We start from the raw sequence: 25,303 nt of genomic DNA on the forward strand, positions 1-25,303 counted from the left end.
AAGCATCATAAAAGAGACAGTGGCAGGAAGGGGGGAGGAATTCAAATATTTCAATAATCTATTTTTTCCCAAAATCTCTTCCTTCGAATGAACCAGATTCTACCTCCCATCTGAAGTCACCACCAGCCCCTAGCCCCCAAAATGAACCTAGCCTGCTTATTGGAACCACACAGAATAATTTTACACTTTCTTCCACATAATAGTCAAGTATCTGAGGATTGCCATCATTTCTTCAACTACGCTTTCCAGAGACTATCAAGCTCTGTCATGGGTATACAATAGTTAAAGAGCTGCTGTGACTGATTGCTGGAACTTAGAAATCATTTAATCCAATGCTTTTATTTAAAACAGAGGAAGGAAATGAAGCTACAAGATGATAATTTGTTTAAGGTCTCAGAGCTTTAAAAAAAAAAAAGAAGGCAGAGTATAAAATGGATGATTTAAAAATCTAACAACATAGCAAAGGGAAAAGTTAAAAGAAACAAAGCCACATGGGGAGAGACAGGTTGGTGCTACCACAGCCAGGGGGAAGAAAGAATAATGAGAGGAAAAAAACAAAAAGTAAGAAAAGAAGAATCAAAATGAATACATTAGTTGAGAAGAGTAAGAGAAGCTTCTAAAATAAGCTTTGAGAAGTTAAATAAGGCTATCAATTAAGGAAAAGTAATATCTTCTGAGCATTACACCCAGGAAGGAAAGACGAACCACAGTACTAGTGAGCTAACTAGTGACCCCAAAGGTTGTGCCTAGAGAATTGATTAAAATCTCATTTCCCAAGAACTAAAATCATTGTGAATAAGAATACCAGTGGGTCAAAAACTAAAACAGGATGAAATCTAAGAAAAAATTAAAAGGTTTCTTATGTAGAGTTACATCTAAGCCAACTGGTAATGTGTACTGTGATGTGCTGGCCTCTCTGTATTCTATACCAAACTCTCCAAACAACTGAAGTTTCTTGTTCTCTAACTAGCTGGCTGAATGTGAATATTTGGGGTTTAACCATAGAGGAAAGGTAATAATAAGTATTAGGACAATGCTCTATTCCTCAAAAGGCATAGGCACTTTCCTCACTCCTCTCTCCATCCCCAACCTTGAACGTTTTTGTTAGTGGCGGGCATAAACCTACAAAGCATCACTTAGAGGAGCCCAAAGTAATCTAGCTCATTAAGCCACAATGCATGAAACTTTAATATACTATTATGTGGCCATAAAGACAAAGAATATTCTGTATCAAGTCACTGAACTAAAGAATTTCAGAGGTGGGAGAAACCTTAGAGTTCACCTAGTTTAATCTTCTAACTAAAGATAAAACTCCTCCAAAAGCTATGTGCCTCTCCTACTTAAATGCCTCAATTTAATTTTTTTTCTTCCTGTTAGCCTTTTTAACTCCCTGAAAGTCTAGGTCACAACTAATATTTAATTTCCATATGTTCTGTTGGCCTTTTATTCTGTGTTTGGCCCACAGCCCAGCTAGACTGCAAGCTCAAAAAGAAAGGACAGTATTGGGGACTTCCCTGGTGGTCCAGTGGCTAAGACACTGAGCTCACAATGGAAGGGGCCTGGGTTCGATCCCTGGTCAGGGAACTAGATCCCACATGTCACAACTAAGAGTTTGCATGCCACAACTAAAGATCCTGCATGCCGCAAATAAAAGATCCCACATGCCACAACGAAGATCCCATGTGCTGCAACTAAGACCCAGCACAGCCAAATAAATAAATAAAAAATTTTTTTTTAAAAAAGGACTGCACTGGGCTTCCCTGGTGGCGCAGTGGTTGAGAGTCCGCCTGCCGATGCAGGGGACACGGGTTCGTGCCCTGGTCTGGGAAGATCCCACATGCCGTGGAGCGGCCAGGCCCGTGAGCCATGGCCGCTGAGCCTGCGCATCTGGAGCTTGTGCTCCGCAATGGGAGAGGCCACAACAGTGAGAGGCCCGCGTACCGCAAGAAAAAAAAAAAAAGGACTGCATTTAGTGCTGTATTACTTTAGCTTCATAAATTTTTGTGATTAGTGAAGATCTGCTATAATGAGAGCCTTTTTCTACTCAGAAAATGTGTATTATACCCAGTCACCATACCTTGGAGAGTTGCTCCTCTGACTGAGGTTCTGTGGACAGAACAGTCCCTCCTTGTGCCTTCATCTCTTCTATGTGTTTATTCAAAGAAGTTAATTTGGCCTTAGCATGAAGTTTTAGTTTTTTAATTTTGTTATCAGCAGCTTTTCTTTCTTCCTGTCAGAGAACAATGATGGTAAATACACAAATGCTTATTCATCACTTATCCAGCATATAACAAGTTATTCTCAGTAGGCATCATCTTGGACTAGTAGGGAAATCAGATTCTCTAATAATCTAAGTGAAGAAAAAAATCAAAGTGACTGTTATGTCTTTTATCAAGTGCTTGGCATGGAAGGACAATGGTACCTGTAGAATTTCATCCTTCTGCTGTAGTTGAGCATCCTTCTGTCCAATGATTTCTTTTAGTTCCTGCACCAACTGCTCTGCATAAGCCAGGCGCTCCAGAACATCCTCTTGTGTTCTATCATTAAATTCCATGTCAGATTCTTGGGGTAATTCCTGGTATTTAGACAAAAAGTTGCCAATTTACAAGGGAAAAGGTATCAGCTTCCAAACAGGAGGTCCTTCATTGTAACTTTATCTTATGTCTTGTCCAACTCATATCCTTACTTAAGAAATCTTTCCAAGGAGATGAGAACCCAGGGGCAGGGTATGGGTTGGAGGAAAGGAGGAGCCTTAGTTGTCAAGAATGGGGCTTGGCTTATGTAAATCTTGTAGCCTAGTGGTAAAATTCCCGGGGACTGAATGCCCTGGGCTGTGGAAGTCCTCCAGAGATGTTGGTTGGATATTATTATAAGAGTTGTTTGGAGGGGCTGAGAGTTGTGGAAAAGGGCGTGTGGAGGATGGTGGAGGGTGGAGGAGGGGGAATGCGTAGGGAGGGGGAGCAAAGTGAGCATGTGTGTACACTGTAAGGCGTCTAAGGCTGTGCAGGGATGGACAGGGACACGCTCATACTTACCTGGCAGAGGAAATAAAAATTTAAAAAATTTTAAATTTTAAAAAGAAATCTTTCCAATAATAACTACCCAATATTAGTTATTACCCAATATTATTATTAACCAATAATTATTATCATAGCCATTGCAATATATATTAAGTATTTTGTAAATGTTAACTATTTTAAAAACATTATCTCATTTACAGTCTTATCATACTAATTTTACCAAAGAGAAAAATAAAGGGAAGCAAAGATCACAAAACATTTAGTGGAAGAGCTCAAAATTTAAAATTAAGAGAGTAGTTGAATAAAATTCTCTTAATCACCAGGGAATACTGCTTGTCTTTCAAGAAAGTCAAAGGACTTTTTTTGAGTCCTATGTGACCTTCAAAAAATACAATACAGACTATAAGAGAAGTGATAGATGAATTTACAATAGCAAACAGATGGTCTGAAACCCAAAAGGTGCTCCAGTTCCACCATTTGTTGTTTCAAACCTTTCCTATGAAACAGGAATACATATCTGAGGAGTTAAAATAATCTAGCACTAAGTAAGCCCCAGGGGGACAAATGAGGACAATCTTTCTAATCTCATCCAGGACTTGATTCCCATTACTGTGTCTCACAGGCTACAAACTTACAGGAAAAGGATAATTTACAAAGTCTCAATATTTTTCTTAATCTTCTCTTCCACCTAGCACAAGGAAGGCTGCTCACACCCTTCTACCTTAAATTCTTGTCCTCAGAAGAACACGGAACATATTTCTCATTAGTTTAATTCAGAACAGAGCTACTCACAGGTTCTAAGGAAGCCCTCATATTCTCATCAGTTTCATCTCCTGATAATTCATGCAAAACAACATTTGCTAATCCTGACAATCGGCTCAGCATTTCTGCAAGAAAAGAAAACATAAGAATCAGTCAGATACATGCTTCTCCTATGATGGTAACTATCATTTATAAGTTAAATAAGAAAACTGTGCATGTGATATATATTAGACACAGACTACATCAGGATGATGTCTTTAAAAAGGCATTTCAGTATGTACACTGTAGTCAAACACTGTTCTTTTCAGTGACAACTACACAGAGATTTTAATCACCATCACTAATGTTTTAAAAATGAAATACATAATTGTTTAGTGGAAAATAATACACCTTACAGGTTATCTTTAGTGCCTTTTCTTTCATCATAATTTCATTGGCAAACATGGAGTTCTAACTATTCCTTCCCCTGCCAGACTATTATTCACTTCTGATCTGTCATATACACCCCATAGTTCAGCAAAATTTTTCTTTTTTTTTTTTTTTTTTTGCGGTACGCGGGCCTCTCACTGTTGTGGCCTCTCCCGTTGCGGAGCACAGGCTCCGGACACGCAGCCTCAGCGGCCATGGCTCACGGGCCCAGCCGCGGGGCATGTGGGATCTTCCCAGACCGGGGCACGAACCCATGTCTCCTGCATCGGCAGGCGGACTCTCAACTACTGCGCCACCAGGGAAGCCCAAAATTTTTCTTTTTTATGTGCCTCATGAACCTGTTCTTTCAGGAAGCTTTCTCAGTAAACCATGTGGTTTCACTAAAATTTAAATGTAATCCTTGTTCAAAACATATAGCATTAAATGCATACATTAGAAAAAAAGGAAGAATGACTAAAATCAGTAACCTACGCTTCTTCTGTAGGAAATTTGAAAAAGAAGAGCAAATCAAAACAAATTTAAGCAGAAAAAAGAAAATTAATATTAGGGCAGAAATTAATAAAATTGAAAATAGAAAAATAAAGAAAATCGGCAAAACTAAAAGTTGATTCTTTGAAAACATGAATAAAATACATAAAGCTTGGTCAGACTGACAAACAAAAAGAGAGAAGACACAAATTGTCAATATCAGATATGAAACAGGAGAGAGACATCACTACTGACCTACCATACATTAAAAAGTAATAAAGGAACACTACAAATAACTCTATACCCATAAATTCATCAACATAGATGAAACAGGCCAATTCCTTGAAAGATAACAAGCCACCAAAACTCACTCAACTCACCTGAATACACACACACACACACACACACACACACTCACACACATGCAAGCACACATACCATTTCTCTCTCTTCCTTTTTCCTTCATTATTTATTTAATCATTCATTCAGATCAGTGTCACTTGCTAGTCCACAAACTCCTTAAAAGTGAGAATATTAATGTTTTGATAGGAAAAATCAAAATAAACTGGATTATCATAGCATTATTATAAGCAATTATGCTGAGTGACAAAATATTATTCGGCTTTTAAAATCCTCAGCAGGAAGAAATGTAAAAGCTATTGCACAAAATAAGCACTTGAATAAAACTAGTCTCTGCTATAGTTTTCTTCCACTCAGTAACAGTGTTTAGGGCAGCCATGGTCATTAATTAAGAAATGGCAAGACCTTTGTTTCTATAACAGGTTACTTAGATAAGCAGCATATAGCATTTGGAAAAGACGTGTGAAACAGGAAAGGAAGAGAAAACCACTAGGAGGGCAACATAGGACCATATAAAATTACATATATAATTACTGAAAGGGAAACACAAAGTCATATATAAGTGCATAGCGACATAATAATCAGTCACTCATCAGGTTATGAGACTCACAACTACAGTCAGCTAAAAAACAAACAAAACTCACCAGGACACAGACTCTAAACTTTCTTTTTAGCTCTAGACATTCAATTTTCTATAGTAATCATTAAAGAAGGAAATGAACACTATAACTAAAGAGTCTTTTTTAGGCACAGAAATGTGTACTAATCAAATAGTCATAACAGAATCTAACATATCAAGCAGAAGCACTTTATCTTCAAATTTTTCAGACTATGTTGGGAATAAGCAAAAGGAAAGAAAAAAAAAAAACAACCGATAGGACTCTGAGAAGATGGTAATAGCAGATAGCATAGCTTTTGGATCTTCCTAAATTCCCACATAAAAACAGACAAAGCAATTAGATAACAAAATTAAAAACCCATGGACAGCCTTTACCAAAACAAACAAGCAAACAAATAAAATGAGGCAAAGTTTCCCACAAACTCCAAAATAAACATGGATATAGAAAAAACACCAAAAGCCACAAGATCTGTGTATCACTGTTGTCCATGCAGGAGGAATAAAGGGAAGCAAAGGGTAGCAGAATGTGCCACTCACTCCAAAATATGTCACTTGGCAGAAGGATTATTTTGGGCTAAAGCACTTGAAAAACAGCAGGTACAAGTAGGGTGTGCTGATCTCCCATTTTTCTCCCTGAAAGGAAGAGATAAAACACCCATATGGAAGATGTTCTCTCTCTACCAGGAAGAAAAGTAATATTGTTGTCTCCAGGGATGGGAGCTGAAGCCAAAAGAAATCTGTAAAAACAAACCTTGTAAACTAACACTTATCTCCCAAGTCATTGCTCTATGATTAATGACCTCCTTCTGTTGTCTCATTTTCACAATTTACTACTGTTTGACCAACTCATTGTACAGATGTTAGATTCTAACTGCTTCTTTGGGTCTTCATTTCCTTATAAGGGCTCCCATGCCACATAAAGCTGATATTAAATAAATCTGTATGCTTTTCTCCTGTTAATCTTTCCTATATCAATTTAATTCGCAGACCTAGCCAAAAACCCTTAGAGAACAGAGGCAAAATTTTATCTCCCCTATAGAAACTGTAAGAGCACAACAGACCTAATACCAAGAGAACCACAAAAAATCCAGTGGGTATTCACTGGAAAATGTGTCCAGCCAATTCAAGAACAGTAGTTGGAAAAGGGAAATGCATCCCCACTCCAACAACAGGTAAGTACAAGAAACCTGCAAGGTCTGAAGTGGCTAAGGCAGCGCAGGCCACATTAATTCTCCAACCGATGAGCCAGGGATCTTTTTCAGAATAGGGCCTCCACTGAGGAGAATTTTCTGAGAAAAATTTGAAAATCAAGTCCTTACCTTTCAATAATTACTTTAAAAGTAAATGGATTAAATTTTCCAATCAAAAGACATCGTGGCTGAATGGATTAAAAGAACAAGATCCAACTATATGCTGTCCACAAGAGACTCACTTGATCTCTAATGATAACACACAGGCTGAAAGTGAAGGGATAGAAAAAGATATGCCATGAAAATAGTAACCAAAAGAAAGCAGGGGTAGCTGTACTTATAACAGACAAAAAAGACTTCAAGTAAAAAACTGACCAAGAGACAGAGAAGGTGTTTATATAATGACAGGGGAGATCAATTATTACATAACAGGATATGAACTTGTAAGTCTATAACAGGATATAACACTTGTGAATATATATGCACCCAAAATTAAAGCACCTAATTATATTTAGCAAATTTTAACAGAATTGAAGGGAGAAACAGGTAGCAATACAATAACAGTAGGAGACTTCAATATCCCACTTTCAACAATGGATAGATCATCCAGACACAAAAGCAATAAGGAAACACTGGACTTGAACAACACGTTATACAGAAAAGACCTAACAAACATATATAGAGCATTCCATCCAACAGCAGTAGAACATGCACTTTTTTCAAGTGCATATGTAACATTCTTTAGGATAGATCATATGTTGGACCACAAAACAAGTCTTAACAATCTTAAGAAGACTGAAATCACATTGAGTATCATTTCTTAACACAATGGCATGAAACTAGAAATCAATAACAAGAGGAAAAATTGAAAATTCACAAACGTGAAAATTAACACACTCTGAAAAAACAACAGGTCAAAGAAGAAATCAAAAGGGAAATCAAAAACTATCTTGAGGCAGATGAAAATGAAAACATGACATATCAAAACTTATGGGATGTAGGTCTAAGAGGGAAGTTTTTTTGTTTTTTTATTATTATTATTTTAACATCTTTACTGGAGTATAATTGCTTTACAATGGTGTGGTATTTTCTGCTTTAAAACAAAGTGAATCAGCTATACATATACATATAACACCATATCGCTTCCCTCTTGCGTCTCCCTCCCATCCTCCCCATCCCACCACTCTAGGTGGTCACAAAGCCCCAAGCTGATCTCCCTGTGCTATGTGGCTGCTTTCCACTAGCTATCTATTTTACGTTTGGTAGTGTATATATGTCCATGCCACTCTCTCACTTCATCCCAGCTTACCCTACCCCCTCCCCGTGTCCTCAAGTCCATTTTCTATGTCTGCGTCTTTATTCCTGTCCTGCCCCTAGGTTCTTCAGAACCTTTTTTTTTTTTTTTTAGATTCCATATATATGTGTTAGCATACAGAATTTGTTTTTCTCTTTCTGACTTACTTCATTCTGTATGACAGACTCTAGGTCCATCCATCTCACTACAAATAACTCAATTTCATTTCTTTTTATGGCTGAGTATTATCCCATTGTATATATGTGCCACATCTTCTTTATCCATTCATCTGTCAATGGACACTTAGGTTGCTTCCATGTCCTGGCTCTTGTAAACAGAGATGCAATGAACATTGTGGTATATGACTCTTTTTGAATTATGGTTTTCTCAGGGTATATGCCCAGTAGTGGGATTGCTGGGTTGTATGGTAGTTCTACTTTTAGTTTTTTAAGGAACCTCCATACTGTTCTCCATAGTGGCTGTATCAATTTACATTCCTACCAGCAGTGCAAGAGGGTTCCCTTTGCTCCACACCCTCTCCAGCATTTATTGTTTGTAGATTTTTAAATGATGGTCATTCTGACTGGTGTGAGGTGACACCTCATTGTAGTTTTGATTTGCATTTCTCTAATGATCAGTGATGTTGAGCATCCTTTCATGTGTTTGTTGGCAGTCTGTATATCTTCTTTGGAGAAATGTCTATTTAGGTCTTCTGCCCATTTTTGGATTGGGTTGTTTGTTTTTTTGTTATGGAGCTGCATGAGCTGCTTGTAAATTCTGGAGATTAATCCTTTGTCAGTTGCTTCATTTGCAAATATTTTCTCCCATTCTGAGGGTTGTCTTTTGGTCTTGTTTATGGTTTCCTTTGCTGTGCAAAAGCTTTGAAGTTTCATTAGGTCCCATTTGTTTATTTTTGTTTTTATTTCCATTTCTCTAGGAGGTGGGTCAGAAAGGATCTTGCTGTGATTTATGTCATAGAGTGTTCTGCCTATGTTTTCCTCTAAGAGTTTGATAGTTTCTGGCCTTACATTTAGGTCTTTAATCCATTTTGAGCCTATTTTTGTGTATGGTGTTAGGGAGTGATCTAATCTCATATTTTTACATGTACCTGTCCAGTTTTCCCAGCACCACTTATTGAAGAGGCTGTCCTTTGTCCACTGGACATTCCTGTCACCTTTATCAAAGATAAGGTGTCCATATGTGCGTGAGTTTATCTCTGGGCTTTCTATCCTGTTCCATTGATCTATCTTTCTGTTTTTGTGTCAGTACCATACTGTCTTGATTACTGTAGCTTTTTAGTATAGTCTGAAGTCAGGGAGCCTGATTCCTCCAGCTCGGTTTTTCATTCTCAAGATTGCTTTGGCTATTCAGGGTCTTTTGTGTTTCCATACAAATTGTGAAATTTTTTGTTCTAGTTCTGTGAAAAATGCCAGTGGTAGTTTGATAGGGATTGCATTGAATCTATAGATTGCTTTGGGTAGTAGTCATTTTCACAATGTTGATTCTTCCAATCCAAGAACATGGTATATCTCTCCATCTATTTGTATCATCTTTAATTTCTTTCATCAGTGTCTTATAATTTTCTGCATACAGGTCTTTTGTCTCCTTAGGTAGGTTTATTCCTAGATATTTTATTCTTTTTGTTGCAACGGTAAATGGGAGTGTTTTCTTGATTTCACTTTCAGATTTTTCACCATTAGTATATAGGAATGCCAGAGATTTCTGTGCATTAATTTTGTATCCTGCCACTTTACCAAATTCATTGATTAGCTCTAGTAGTTTTCTGGTAGCATCTTTAGGATTCTCTATGTATAGTATCATGTCATCTGCAAACAGTGACAGCTTTACTTCTTCTTTTCCAATTTGGATTCCTTTTATTTCTTTTTCTTCTCTGATTGCTGTGGCTAAAACTTCCAAAATTATGTTGAATAAGAATCGTGAGAGTGGACAACCTTGTCTTGTTCCTGATCTTAGAGGAAATGGTTTCAGTTTTTCACCACTGAGAATGATGTTGGCTGTGGGTTTGTCATATATGGCATTTATTATGTTTAGGTAAGTTCCCTAAGAGGGAATTTTATAGCAACAAATGCCAACCTTTAAGAAAAGAAATATCTCAAATAAACAATGTAACTTTACACCTTAAGGAACTAGAAAAAGAAGAACAAACTAAGCTGAAAGTTAGCAGAAGGAAGGAAATAACCAAGATCAGAGCAGAAATAAATGAACTGAAGAGTATAAAAATAATAGAAAAGATTGATGAAACTAAGTGATTTTCTATAAAGATAAAATTGACAAACTGTTAGGTATATCAACTAAGAAAGAAAGGAGAAAATTCAAATAAAAGTATATGTGAAAGAAAAAGAGGGGCTCTCCTGGTGGCACAGTGGTTAAGAATCCACCTGCCAATGCAGGAAGAACCCACATGCAGTGAAGCAACTAAGCCCATGTGCCACAACTACTGAAGCCTGAGCGCCTAGAGCCCATGCTCCACAACAAGAGAAACCACTACAATGAGAAGCCCATGCACCACAATGAAGAGTAGCCCCCACTTGCCGCAACTAGAGAAAGCCCGCACACAGCAACAAAGACCCAACACAGCCAAAAATAAATACATAAAGAAAAGACAGTAAGATGGATATCACAGAAATACAAAGGATCATAAGAGACTACAATATACAATTATATGCCAAAAAATTGGATAACCTTGAAGAAATGGATAAATTTCTAGAAACACACAACCTACCAAGACTCATTCATGAAGAAATAGAAAATCTGAAGAGACCAATAACAGTAAGAAATGGTAATCAAAAACCTCTTAACAAAGAAATGTCCAGGACCTGGTGGCTTCACTGGTGAATTCTACCAAATGTTTAAAGAAGAATTAATGCCAATCCTTTTCAAACTCTTCCCAAAAATCAAAGAGGAGGGAACACTTTCAAATTCATCTTACAAGACTAGCGTTACCTGATAATGAATCCATACGAGGACACTACAGGAAGAGAAAATTACAGCCCTATGTCCCTGATGAACATAGATGCAAAAATTCTCAACAAAATACTAAAAGATCAAATTCAGCTTCACACTAGCAGGACCATACACCATGATCAGGTAGAATTTATTCCTTGGATACAAGGATGGTTCAACATCCACAAATCAATTAATGTGATACACCACATCAACAAAATGATGGATAAATATCATAAAATCATCTGAATAGATGCAGGAAAAGCATTTGACAAAATCCAACACTCTTTCATGATAAAAACTGAACAAATTAGATACAGATGGGATGTACCTCAACATAATAAGTTTATATACGACAAGACCACAGCTAACATCATACTCAATGGTGAAAAGCTGAAAGCTTTTCCTCTAAGATCAGAAACAAGACAAGGATGCCTATTCTCACCACTTCTACTCAGTATAGTACTGGAATTCCTAGGGAGAGTATTTAGGCAAGAAAAATAAATAAAAGCCATCCAAATCAGAAAGAAAGAAGTAAAATTGTCTCTGCAGAAGACATGATCTTACAAAGAGAAAACTCTAAAGAATCCACGAAAAGGCTGTTAAAACTAATAAATGAACTCAGTAAAGTCAAAGGATACAAAATAAGTATACAAAAGTTATTGTTTTTATACACTAACAATGAGCTAGCCAAAAAAATAATTAAGAAAACAAAACAAAACAAAACAAACAAAAAAAAGAAAACAACCCCATGTTTAATAGCACCAAAAATAATAATAAAGTACTTAGGAATAAATTTAACGAAGGAGGTGAAAGATCTGTGCACTGAAAACTATAAAACATTGGTGAAAGAGATTAAAGAAGACACAAATAAATACAACGATATCCTGTGTTCATGAATTAGAAGAGTTAATATTGTTAAAATGTACCTACCACTCAAAGCAATGTACAGAGTCAGCACAATCCTTATCAAAACTCCACTGGCTTTTTTCACAGAAATAGAAAAAAAAATCCTAAAATCATATAGAACCACAAAAGACCCTGAAAGGCCAAAGCAAGGAAGATCAATTCATCATCAAAGAAGGTGCCAAGTATAGACAACGAGTAAAGGACAGTCTATTCAATAAATGGTATTGGGAAAACTGGATATCCACATGCAGAAGAATAAAATTGGACCCTTATCTGACACCACATACAAAAATTAACTCCAACTTGGTTAAAAACTCGAACATAAGACCTGAACTGTAAAACTAGTGGAAGAAACACAGAAAAAAGGCTTCTCGACATTCGTGTGGGCAATTATTTCTTGGCTATGATCCCAAAAGTGCAGACAACAAAAGCAAAAATAGAAAAATGAGATTCCATCAAACTAAAAAGCTTCTGCATAGCAAAGGAAACAATGAAGAGACAAACTACGGAATGGAAGAAAATATTTGGAAACCACACACCTGATAAAGGATTAATATCCAAAATATATAAGTAACTCTAACAACTTAATAGCAAGAAAACAAATAACCCAATTTTTTAAATGGGCAAAGGATTTAGATAGACACTTCTCAAAAGAAGACATACAAATGGTCAACAGGTATATGATAAATGCTCAACATCACTAATCATCAAGAGAATGCAAATCAAAATCACAACATCACCTCACACCTGTTAGAAAGGCTATTATCAAAAAGACGAAAGATAACAAGTGTTGGCCAGGATGTGGAGAAAAAGGCATGCTTGAACACTGTTGGTGGGAATGTAAACTGGCATGGCCATTATGAAAAACATATGGAGGTTCTACAAAAAACTAAAAATAGAACTACCATCTGATCCAGCAATTCCACTTCTGGGTATATACCTAAAGGAAATGAAATTAGTATCTTGAGGAGATATCTGCACTCCCATGTTCACTGCAGCATTATTCACAACAGCTAAATTACAGAATCAACCTAAGTGTCCACTGACAAATGAATGGATAAAGAAAATGTATACAGTATATACACACAATGGAATATTATTCAGTCCTAAAAAAAATAAGGAAATCCTGCCATTTGTGAAAACATAGATGAACCTAGAGGACATTATGCGGAATGAAATAAGCCAGGTACAGAAAGACAAGTACTGCATGATCTCATCTATATATGGAATCTAAAAAAGTCAAACTCAAGGAAGCAGAGAGTAGAATAGTGATTGCCAGGTAGTAGAGGATAGGGGAAATGGGGAGATATTTGTTAAAGGGTACAAAATTTCAATTATGCCAGATGAATAATGTCTGGGAATCTAATGTACAGCATGGTGACTACAGGCAGTTTGCTAAGAGAGTAGATTTTAAATATTCTCACCTCCAAAAAAAAAAGGTAACTACATAAGATGATAAATATATTAATTAGCTTGACTGTGGTAATCATTTAACAATGTATACATATATCAATACATCACTAACACCTTAAATATATATATTTTTGTCAATTACACCTCAAAGAAGCTTAAAAAAATGATTAATATCTACTTCCAATATTGACACCTACTTAACAAAAATTAACGGGTAAGTATTAATTGCTAAATGAATGTAGAGCACCTAACAGTACAGCAGAGCACAAACCGTAGGTATATGACAGAAATGTGTATCATATTTACTTTTACAAAAGAAAAATTAAACTTTGATATTCTTACCATTTTCTATGATGCAAACTTTGGTGAACACACACACATAGGTATATATGTGATTTCTTCATATGAATTAAAACAAATAAATTTATCAATTATCCCCCAACAAAAATAGAAAAACCCAGAAATGAATCAGAAACACAAGAAATAATTTAAAATTAAAAAAATATTTTGGAAATAAAGATGAAACTAAAGGGAATAAGTATACGAATAATCACAACAAAGATTGCCTTAAAAAAAAAGAAAGTTGAAATGAAGGATAATTTTAAAAATCAAAAAGAAATTCGCCATAAATTAAACATGTAACTACTTTGTGACCCAGTAATTTTACTCCTAGGCATTTATCTCAGAGCAATGAAAACTTAAATTCACCCATAAACCTATACATGAATGTTCTTAGCAGCTTTAGTTTTAAGTACCCCAAACTGGAATCAGCAAGGATGTCCTTCAACAAGTAAATGGTTAAATAAACTATGGTACAGGCATAGCTCGTTTTATTGAGCTTTGCTTTATTGTACTTTGCAGATATTGATTGCATTTTTTACAAATTGAAGGTTTGTGGCAACTCTGTGTTGAGCCAGTCTACTGGTACCATTTTTCCTATAGCACTTGCTCACTTCATATCTCTGTGTCACATTTTGTTAACTCTCGCACTATTTCAAGCCTTTTCACTATTCTTATATTTATGGTGGTCTGTGATCTTTGATGTTATTGTAATTGTTGTGGGGCACCATGAACCACACCCTTATCAGGTGGTGAACTTAATCAATAAATGCTGTATGTGTCCTAACTGCTCCACCCACCAGCCGTTCCCGCCTCTCCCTCTCCTTGGGCTTCCCTATTCCCCGAGACACAACAGTATGGAAATTAGGCCAATTAATAATCCTACAATGGCTTCTAAGTGTTCAAGTGAAAGGAGGAGTCACACGTTTCTCACTTTAAATCAAAAGCTAGGAGTGATTAAGCTTAGTGAGGAAGGGAGGTCAAAAGCCCAGAGAGGACGAAAGGCCTCTTGCGCTAAACAGCCATGTTGTCATTGCAAAGGAAAATTTCTTGAAGGAAATTAAAAGTGCTACTCCAGTGAACTTACAATGATAATAAAGCAAAAGAGCCTTATTGCTGATGTGGAGAAAGTTTCAGTGGTCTAGATAGAAGATCAAATCAGCTACAACATTCCCTTAAGCCAAACCCTAACCCAGAGCAAGGCCCTAACTCCCTTCAATTCTGTGAAGGCTGAGAGAGGTGAGGAATCTGCAGAAGAAAAGTTTGAAGTTAGCAGAGGTTGGTTCATGAGGTTGAAACAAGGTGAAACAGCAAGTGCTGATGTAGAAGCTGTGGCAAGTTATCTAGAAGATCTAGCTAAGATAATTAGTGAAGGTGGCTACACTAAACAACAGATTCTCAGCGTAGACAAAACAGCCTCCTATTGGAAGAAGATGCCATCTAGGATTTTCATAGCTAGCGAGAAGTTAATGCCTGGCTTCAAAGCTCAAAGGACAGTCTGACTCTCTTGTTAGGGGTTAATGCAGCTGGAGACTAAGTTGAAGCCAATGCTCATTTACCATCCTGAAAATCCTAGGGCTCTTAAGAATGATGTTAAATCTACTCTGCCTGTGCTCTATAAATGGAAAAACAAAGTCTGGATAACAGCACGTCTGTTTACAACATGGTTTACTGAATATTTAAGCCCACTGTTGAGACCTACTGTTCAGAAAAAAAGCTCCTGGTTATCCAAGAGCTCTCATGGAAATGTATAATGAGATTAATGTTGTTTTCATGCCTGCTAACAAAACATCCATTCTGCAACCCAAATTCTTTTTGAAATTACCCAGGAGTAATTTCAATTCTCAAGTCTTATTACTTAAGAAATACATTCCCTAAGGCTATAGCTGTCATAGATTCCTCTGATGGATTTGGGCGAAGTAAACTGAAAACCTTCTGGAAAGGACTGACCATTCTAGATTCTGCTAAGAACATTCATGCTTCACGAAAAAAAGGTAAAAATATTAACATTAACAGGAGTTTGGGAGAAGTCAAGCCCAACCCTCACTGATGACCTCTGAGAGGTTCAAGACTTTGGTGGAAGAAGTAACTGCAGATGTGGTGGAAACAGCAAGAGAACTAGAATTAAAAGTAGAGGCTGAAGATGTGACTGAATTGCTGCAATCTAAGGATAAATCTTTAAAGGATGAGGAGTTACTCCTTCTAGATGAACAAAGAAAGTGGTTTCTTGAGATGGAATCTACTCCTGGTGAAGATGCTACAAAGACTGTTGAAATGACAGCAAAGCATTTAGAATATTACATAAACTTAGTTAACAGAGTAGCGGCAGGTTTGAGAGGATCAACTCCAATTTTCAAAGAAATTCTACTGTGGGTAAAATGCTATCAAACAGCACTGCATGTTACAGAGAATTTGTTCATGAAAGGAAGAGTTAATCGATGCAGCAAACTTCAATGTTGTCTTATTTTTAAAAACTGCCACAACCATTCCAACTTTCAGCAACTACCACCCTGATTAGTCAGCAGCCATGAACATCAAGGCAAGATCCTGTATCTACCAGCAAAAAGATTACAACTTGCTGAAGGCTCAGATGGTAGCATTTTTCATGATAAAGCACTTTTTAATTAAGGTATGTATATTTTTTAGACATAATGCTATTTCACACTTAAAAGACTACAATATAGTGTAAATGTAATTTTTATATGCACTGGGAAACCAAAAAATTTGTGTGACTCACTTTATTGTGATATTAGCTTTATTGCAGTGGTCTGGAACTGAACCCACAATATCTCCAAGGTATGCCTGTACATACATACCATGGCATACTACATAGCAATAAACAGGAACAAGCTACTGATACACCTAACAATTTAGATGAATGAATCTCCAGGAAATCATGCTGAATGAAAAGGAAAAAGCCAGTTCCAAAAGGTTACATGCTATATAATTCCACATTTACAGAATATTTTGAAATGACAAAATTTTAGAAATGGAGGACAGATGAATGGTTACCAGTGCTTAGGGAGAAGCTGAAGGTGAGAGGGTAGGAGGTGGTTATAATTATAAAACGGCAACACAAGGTATCCTTGTGGTGTTAGAACTGTTCAATATCTTAATTATGGTGGTGGATACAGGAACCTACACATAGGTGATAAAATTTTATAGAACTTAACATACATGTATACAAATAAAATTGGGGAATGTATTATCAGCATCCTGGTTGTGATACTATACAATAGTTTTCTAAAATGTTACCACTGAAGGAAACTGAACAACGCATACAAGGTTTCTCTCTATATTATTTATTAGAATTGCATGTGAATCCACAATTACCTCAATTTAAAAAATAAAAAGATTAAACTAAATGTGATATCTTACGATAATACCGTGGAACAGAAAAAGGACATCAATGGAGAAATGAGTAAAATCCAAAGTATGGAGTTTAGTTAATAGTAATGCATCAGTGTTGATTTCTTAGTTTTGACAAATGCACTTTTCCACTGTAACATGCTAACATTAGAGAATACTGGGTGAGAGATATACTGAATTCTGAACTATCTTTGCATATTTTCTATAGTAAATTTAATATTGTTCCTAATGCTTTGTTTCTCTTAAAAAATTCAAAGAAATAAATAGTAAAGAAGGAATCAAGAGAAAGTGATAAATATTGCAGATAAGCAATGAGGATAATAGGATCCCCGAAAAAGAAAACCAAAGCAAAGGTACAGAACAAACGCAAAAAACAAAAGCCAAGAGCACTTATCTGAAATTTTAAAAGATCTGAAGTTACATACTGAAAGAAGCCACCAGATACCTGAGAATATCAACCCAGAATGACCAACAAGACATTCTAGTAAAATTAATGGACTTAAAAGAATTCTTTGAGGTTTAGGCTGAAATGTGACTTACAAGCAAAAAAAAAAAAAAAAAGACTATGGTCAGACTTTTCAACAACAATGCTTTGCCAGAAAAAAAAATGGAGTTACAGACTTGAGATATTTAAGGAAAGAAAATGTGAGCTAAGGATTTTATTTTCAGAAAAAATGACCTTCAGATATAAAGAGCACAGACAGAATGTTACAAACTTGCAAGAAAATTAACGAAAAATTTTCCCAGGAGCCTTTCCTAAGGCATCTATTAGAGAAAAAGCTTGAGATAACCAAAATGACTAAAGAAACATCATCATAAGGACTGGTGTGAGCACTAAATATATTACTCATAGAACTAAGACTGGGATGGAGACAGCATAGTATTTAATGATTATATGCTCTGACAACATATAGGGCTCCAATTTTTAAAAAATGGGGAAAATGTAAATAGCACATACAAAAAAAAACTTATAAAAATTTTAACAACCAAAATTGGCGGTGTTCATTATCAGTATTATTATTCCTTAACTATTATATGTGCCCTGTGGAATTAAATGAGTAATTATGGGCATAGTAATTCTATCATACAGTCATTATGAAAAAAGGAGATAGACATATAACACAAAAGAAATTAAGAACCCCAAAATAAAAACTAATCTTGAATTTGAATCAAAAGTACCAGTATGAACCTATAAGGTATTTTACCTTAGCACATATATTTTCCTAGCTCTGTGCATTGAAAAAAACTATGACAAACTGAGAAGCAATAAGTATTTCTAGTCTTGAAATACTATTCCCCGTTAAAAAAAAATTTTTTTTTAATAGGAGGGCTTCTTAGAGAAATGGCTGATTTCAATTCTGAAGCAGGAAATGGTACAAAATGAGCCTGAAACATTTTTTCATACAAAATAGCAAGGAAGCTAACAAAGACTAACATAGAGTCATGTCAAAAGGATCCAGGAGACAAACTGAAGAAGTTCCCACAGGCCAAAGGAACAACTGAGTTTCTAATAAGATTATGAATTAAATTGCAACAGATATTTAAATCCACCAAAAATGTTTAAATTCACAAGTTCATAATAATAATAAACTGGTCATCACCTGAACTAAGTATCATGAAAACTAGGTAAGTACAAGGATTTCTCTTGTCTTTTCTATTTGGACTTTGCCTTATGACTCCATGATGCAAGAGTGATTTCTATAGCTGTTGACATTAAAGGAATAACATGGAAGTGTAAAAGGATGGGCACCTCAGGCACAGTTAGGGTCTTTAGGTAGCTCAGAGGTTGGGAATCTGAGGGCAAGAGAGCCACTAAGTAGCCATGCTTAAGCTAAACGAAGAAAGATGGATCTCTGCCTCTGAAAGGCTCACTGTAGGATAGAAATGGGCAAATGCACATATAAAAATTAGTAAAGGGGAAAACATATAGTAATAAATTAATGTAAGGAATATCTGTGACTACTGGACAAGCAATGCTCTTGCTGTTGTTTTATAAAGCACCAGAATCATGAATAGCAATTTGGGAAAAGAATAAAATAAAGAGCTTCATGCCAAGGTCAGGGTTCAATAAAACATTCAGGCAAATAAAACAATCCCTCAGAGTCAATGCTGGCCACACCTTCTATAAATTCTGCCACAGGATCTCAACACTTCTGTGTTGAGGTGGCATTTAGAATTCCATGAGTCTTATTTTCTCAGTATTCACTGCTAATTGTTTTCAAAATATCTACTTGGTGTGGAGCATTATGCTAAGAACCACAAAAATATAAAAAGAAATATAAGGCATGCCCCAACCACAGAGAACCTAGTACAAAATGCATGGGAAAATAAAGTAACTGAAGACAGTGAGCACATGCCTATGACTACATGCATACGCACCACTTGCTTTGGAATTTAAATCACATTTTCCCACAGAAACAACAACACAGAAAATGGTTGTATTTCCGTATCAGTCCTCAAACTCACTCAATGCATGTTCAGCTGAGCCTCAGTAGTTTTCCTTAATTCTAAGTGATCCTCAACCAGTTTGAGAAGCTGATAGGAAATGGTGCTATATAGCTGGGAAAAGCATATGCAATACTATGATATAATTTTACAGTTAGAAAATGGAAAACCAGTTTTCATAACACAAAAAAACTTGTTTTTATTAAACAAATTTAGCAGTAAACGGTATCTATAACTTATATACACAGTACTATGTACTAAATACTACTCCAATTGCTTTACATATAATACCTTATTTATCCTCATCATTTTACTCATTTTATTTTTAAAACAACTCCAAGGAGGAGTTCTATCAATATCCCTAGTATTAAAGTGTGTAAGGCATAGGGAAGTTAAGTAATCTTCCCAGTCACAGAGCTCGACAAAGCTTCTTTACTGGTAGAGATTCAGAAGATAACCTATTTTCTGAGCAACCTCATCACCCAACATTCTTCACTGGGGCTGAAAATAGTGCTGGAGGCATGAGGGCACTCGTATACTTGTACATACTTACAGTTATATAACCACTAGACTAAAATGAAATGACTCACAGTAGTAGGGCTCTAAAGAATTCCGTATTGTTTATACCATAGATAGGCTCATTCAAGGGAACAAAGGATATTTGCACATGGATATTCACTACAGCAGTGGTTTTTGTTTGTTTGTTTTTAAGAGAGTTTATTTTTACTTTTTAAAATTTTTGGCCTCGCAGTATGCAGGATCTTAGTTCTTGGACCAGGGATCAAACCCATGCCCCCTGCAGTCGAAGCACAGAGTCTTAACCACTGGACTGCCGGGGAAGTCCCTACAGCAGTGTTTGTGATGACTAATGACTGAAAACAATATCAATGTCCATCAGTAGGGGACAGGCTAAATACATTTTGATATTTCTACAGGGGAATGCTGTACAGCCTTTTAAAAGAATGGGATAGTTTATACTTATGGATATGGGAAAAATACCTTAAAAATACCTTAAAAATACCTTATAGTATAGTATGGAAAAAATACTTTCCATACCTTATAGTATGGAAAAAAAAAAGGTGTAGAATAGCAGGTATATTACGATTCAACTTGTGTGAGAGAGAAAAGGAGAGGGATATATATTACACATGTGCTTGAATATGATCAGAAATTTTCTTAAGAATAAACAAATTATTTACAGTGCTTACTTCTGGGAAATAGGGAATGGGGAAAAGGATCAGTACATAGAGGAGAAAGAGATTTTTGTTTTTATATTATATCCTTTTGTATTGAATTTACTTTTACCAAAAGCACATACTGCTGATTTTAAATTAGCTTAATTAAAAATGGAGTATTGTAGAGCTTAACATCCTTTCATATAGTGGTTCCTAACAATATACCAGTAGGTAATGATCAGTGATGAGATGTGTCCCAAATAATTTATTTCTAATAGTAGTTAAGCTAGAGAAGTTTATGAATGATTTTTTATAAACAAGAATAAAATCAACATCCTTTTAATTAATCCACTAATGTAACGGGGATAAAAAGAGAGACTTTAATATTCAAGCAGAGGGAAAAGAGAGTTATATCCTAAAGATGATTATTTTTAGAAGAGGCTGCATCTCAGAGGAATGGAGGTCCTCAATAATAATAATAATAATAAATTAAAATAAAAAGGATTCCCCCAATCTGGAAGTCCTCAGAGATGCAAACACCTTTCTCAAAAAATAAGGAAACATCTTTATGTGATCTCCAGATTGGGGTGGGAGTGTCCCAGAAAATGGGCAAGAATTTGTTTTCATCCTTTTAAATATGTATGTTTTTGTATATTTTATAAGTAATATATTTACAGTGTTATTCATACATTATTTATAATTAAATATACAGTATTTAGAGGATGGTTGCTCAAAAAAAAGTTTTATTGATAGGGCAAGCAATTAAAAATGTTTGGAAACTACTGATGTAGTCCAACAAATTTAGTACAGTGAAGAGGAAAGCATTAAATGGCCATTCCATGGTCAAAGGATGAAAAGTAAAAGCTGTGAAACAGTCAGTGTACAACGTCTGCAATTTTTTGACCATTCACAATTATTCTGACCATCCAAATTTAATTACTTCATTCTTCTGAAAAGGCCTCCAGCCTTTCTGCGGGGAGTTCTCCACTGCCATCTTGCACAGAACTGTGAGAGCCTTTAAAAGCTCAGAAAGCTTCCAACTACTTCCAAAAGTGAAAGTACTTATCCAGTGATTTTTAAATATCTCTGCCCCACTCTTAAACTGTCCTCTCCGCACAGACCAACTGGAACTCTTTGAGTAAGTCAGACAAATATATTCCTCATTTGTCGAGGGGCTCATCCTCTGCTTCACACTCCTACGCACCACTCCTGTTACGCAGAATAAACATCCTCCACACCACCAAATCAAGTTCTTTTTCCTCCAAACTCTATTAAGGGTTCCCTTTCCTCTAACTGCCTGACCACCTCTGATTCCTGGGACTTTAGTGCTGATGGGATCGCAAGGATCTTCCCTCTCTCCGAATCTCTCCAGCAACTCATTAGCAGGATCATTCGTCAGGCCCTCGTTTGAGTTACTGTCGCCAACCCTCAAGACTTTTGGTTTGTCTGGGTCCCGCCTCCCCTTCCCGACACTAAGTTTGTTTAGGGCCTGAGCGCAGGGGCCTGGCAGGTTCGACGTCAGCTGTTGCGTACACAGGTCAGCCTGAGCAGGCCGCTCAGGGAACAAGGCCGTCCTGACAGGACCGCCCGGAGCGCCTTTCTCCGTCGCTCCCGGAGGAGAAGCGTCCTGGGGATGGGGTAAAGAGTGCATATGTGCCTAGAGGCTGCACAGGGCGACCCCGAAGCCATCCGGCGGGGCCAGCTGGCGGGTGGACGATTAGAACTAGGCCTGGTAGGTGAAGGGAGGCGGACTGAACGGCCGGATCCGGGACTGAATCAGGACGGGGAGGGAATCCGAGTGTGGCTGCTTTGGCAGCCCCGCGGGTCCTGTGGCGGGGGTGACCGTTACAAGGCTCAAGGAGGCGAAGAGTTGGGGAGCGTCCCCCACTCACCTGGAAGAGGCTGTCGCCGGAGGCTCCAGCTGCCCCCCTCCCAAATTTAAGCCACGTCAGCTCGGGAATCCCGTACGCGACACCTACCGCTGCAGCGCCCCGCCAAGGGACTCAACCACTGGCAGTTGGGACGGAAAAGGGGATTAGGCTATGGACCAATCAGGACTTAGCAGCCGGGCGTTACCAGGGAGACCAGGCACGCCTTGTTTGTAACTAACTCATCAACAATGACAGAGACCAATCAACGTCGGGATGTGCTCCGCTTCCTCAAAGAAACAGCCAATGGACTCTGAAGAGTAGAGGAGGGGCGGAGTCAGACGGGAGCAAGGGTTCCGGAAGAAAATCTAGGGAAGAGCCGGAAATGCCGGGAGGGCGGGCGTTCTGGTAAGGTCAGGTGTTGATGGGACGGCCGATTTCTTCTAATTCTTCCGCGGGATTGGCGGTGCCTGACCCAGCTTAGGGCTTGGGGTTTTGCTGAGACACTGCACCCCGGGAAACCAGCTGCCGTTAGGATTGTTGAATGAGCTGTGAAGGGAGTGGGGATGTGGGTTTTGCTCTTAGAGTCATAAAATATTAGAGCCAGAAGGTAGGTGGTCTAATATGACTTTTTCATTTTACTGATGAAAAATGAGAACCAGTTTAAAGTGACTTGCCCAAAGACAAACAGCAACTTACTGATGGAACTTGGGCAAGAACCTGGCGTTTGTATGAAAGGATCAGAGATGTTTCTAAGGACATGAATGAGAGAGAGAATAGTGAACACTAGGAAATGCGTTTAGGAAGTGGGGCTTGAACTGGCCCTTAAACAGAGGTTGAGGGTTGAGGGCTTGGGTCCTGGAATGGGAGTCAGTGACTAAGGAAAGGGGGGAAAGTAGCTTACTGTGTACCAGGCACTCAGCCCACTATATGCATCCTCACCTTAGTGCTTACATAACCCTTTGAGGTTTGAACATCAGTAAGGCCTTTGCTGGCTACCCATCTAAAATTGTAGTCCCCTGTAATCACCGTGTACTGTTCTTAGACCTGGAGATATTGCTGAGACTAAGAAACAAAAGTTCCTGCCCTTTTGAAAATAATAATTTAGTGAGGAGAGAGAAAATAAACAGTTGGCCCTTGGACCACACAAGTGTGAACTGCACGGGTCCACTTATACACTGATTTTTTTTTTCAGTAATAAATACTACACTATCTGGCCTGGTTGAACCCGTGAACAGAACCACCTGTAAGGAAGAAACATGTATAGGGAGAACCAACTCCCTAATTTATTCTGGGGTTTACGACTACAGAGGGTCAGTGCTCCTAATTCCCATGTTGTTCAAGGGTCAACTGTAATATGGTAGATGGCAAAATGCTTAGGAAAGATGCAAGCAGAGATGGAGTATAGTGGGTGCGGGGGACTGCAATTTTAGAAAAACTGAGACCAGGCATGCTGGCTTTTGCTTCATTCTCTTGTACTTCTTAAAACTTGGAATGTAAAGGGCAGCCCTTCCAGGGCCCAACATGAGCCAGGGCTTGCAGGGCTTATTCTGCAGGCTCTCCAAGAGATTTTATTTGCGGTCAGTGAGCAAGGGAATGTTGCTGTATATCAACTGCAGCTGTTTAGGGTTGAGGCACCCAGCTGACTGCATCAACAGCTGAAATTGCTCCCTGATGATGTGCAGACCTTTCATGTAGCTGGTCTCTGTGAGTTATATTTAAATACAGTCATTAAATAAAATCCTCACTAATCAGGATTCCCTAGTGGTAAAGAAGTCTAAATTATGAGATCTGGATTTTGTATGAAAGTATCTGTGTATACTTGTCCACAGAGGTCTGGGTCTTTATCTATATTCCCCTAGGTCAGCAAAAATCCCAGAAGGATCCAGAGTGTACCAAATACCCAATACTCAAAGCCTAAGAAAAGACTGTTCTGAAATCCCTAGCCCTCATAAGTAGTAAGTCATGGGTGTCTCCTCTGGAAGTGCAGAGATGCCTGTGCATACTTTGGTGCCCATTTCTTGACTAGGGCCTGCCTACAGAATGCAGCCACAGTAGACGGGACTGGTGTCCCACCTACATTGAGGACAGAGGGACTGCCACTGTGTGAATTGTTTGGGCTTTGTTCTGGTGTCCCAAGGAGGCCAATATGACATGGGGTAGATTTCAGGCCATTTGTCTCCATGTCGCAGTTGGTAGTCATCCTTCATGCCAATTAACTCCTAGAAACAGATGCCAGAGGAAGCTCTTTACAGGAATTAGGACTTTTGTTCTCCTGACTTTCCTCCTGGGAATGTCAGCACTCCTGATTAAGCACTAGACCCATGGAGAGACTGAGCTGACTTTAGGAAAACTGAGACCAGGCCTGATGACTTCCAGCTTCCTGCACTCCTTAAAACTTGAAATGTACAGCAGCCCTTGATGTGTTTTTTTCCAGCCCAGCTCCAGTTTTTGCTCTCCATGGGTCCCTGTAGATAGTCTATCTTTGACGATGGAAGAGATTAGGATTTGGGGGCTCTTCTGTCTGTGGAGCTGCAGGTGTCTCCTTGCCTCCTGCTGGATGAACTTTGGGATGGGGACCAAGGATGGCAGGTTGTTTCTTGAGAAGGCTATAAGTGTGGAATGAGTAGATGTCCTGATTCAGCTTCTCAGAGGCATCAGAGATGCCTGAAGGATACA

The 25,303-nt window shown here is 37.7% G+C and overlaps 1 protein-coding gene across 11 annotated transcripts in view; it reads right to left on the reverse strand.

Moving 5' to 3' along the window:
• GOLGB1 (golgin B1) overlaps positions 1–22,737 on the reverse strand; it is an 85,607-nt gene extending 62,870 nt beyond the window's left edge. For all 11 annotated transcript variants that reach the window (XM_060010746.1, XM_060010743.1, XM_060010744.1 and 8 more), the window contains exons 1-4: positions 22,649–22,737; positions 3,813–3,907; positions 2,423–2,575; positions 2,078–2,230 (exon numbers count right to left, since the gene is read on the reverse strand). In XM_060010746.1, coding sequence (XP_059866729.1) covers positions 2,078–2,230; positions 2,423–2,575; positions 3,813–3,905 — 399 coding nt within the window. In that variant the 5' untranslated portion in view covers positions 3,906–3,907; positions 22,649–22,737. The remainder of the gene's footprint in view (positions 1–2,077; positions 2,231–2,422; positions 2,576–3,812; positions 3,908–22,648) is intronic.
• Between the last annotated feature and the right edge of the window lie 2,566 nt (positions 22,738–25,303).

Source organism: Delphinus delphis, chromosome 4 (assembly GCF_949987515.2).
Source record: "Delphinus delphis chromosome 4, mDelDel1.2, whole genome shotgun sequence".
Classification (NCBI taxonomy): domain Eukaryota; kingdom Metazoa; phylum Chordata; class Mammalia; order Artiodactyla; family Delphinidae; genus Delphinus; species Delphinus delphis.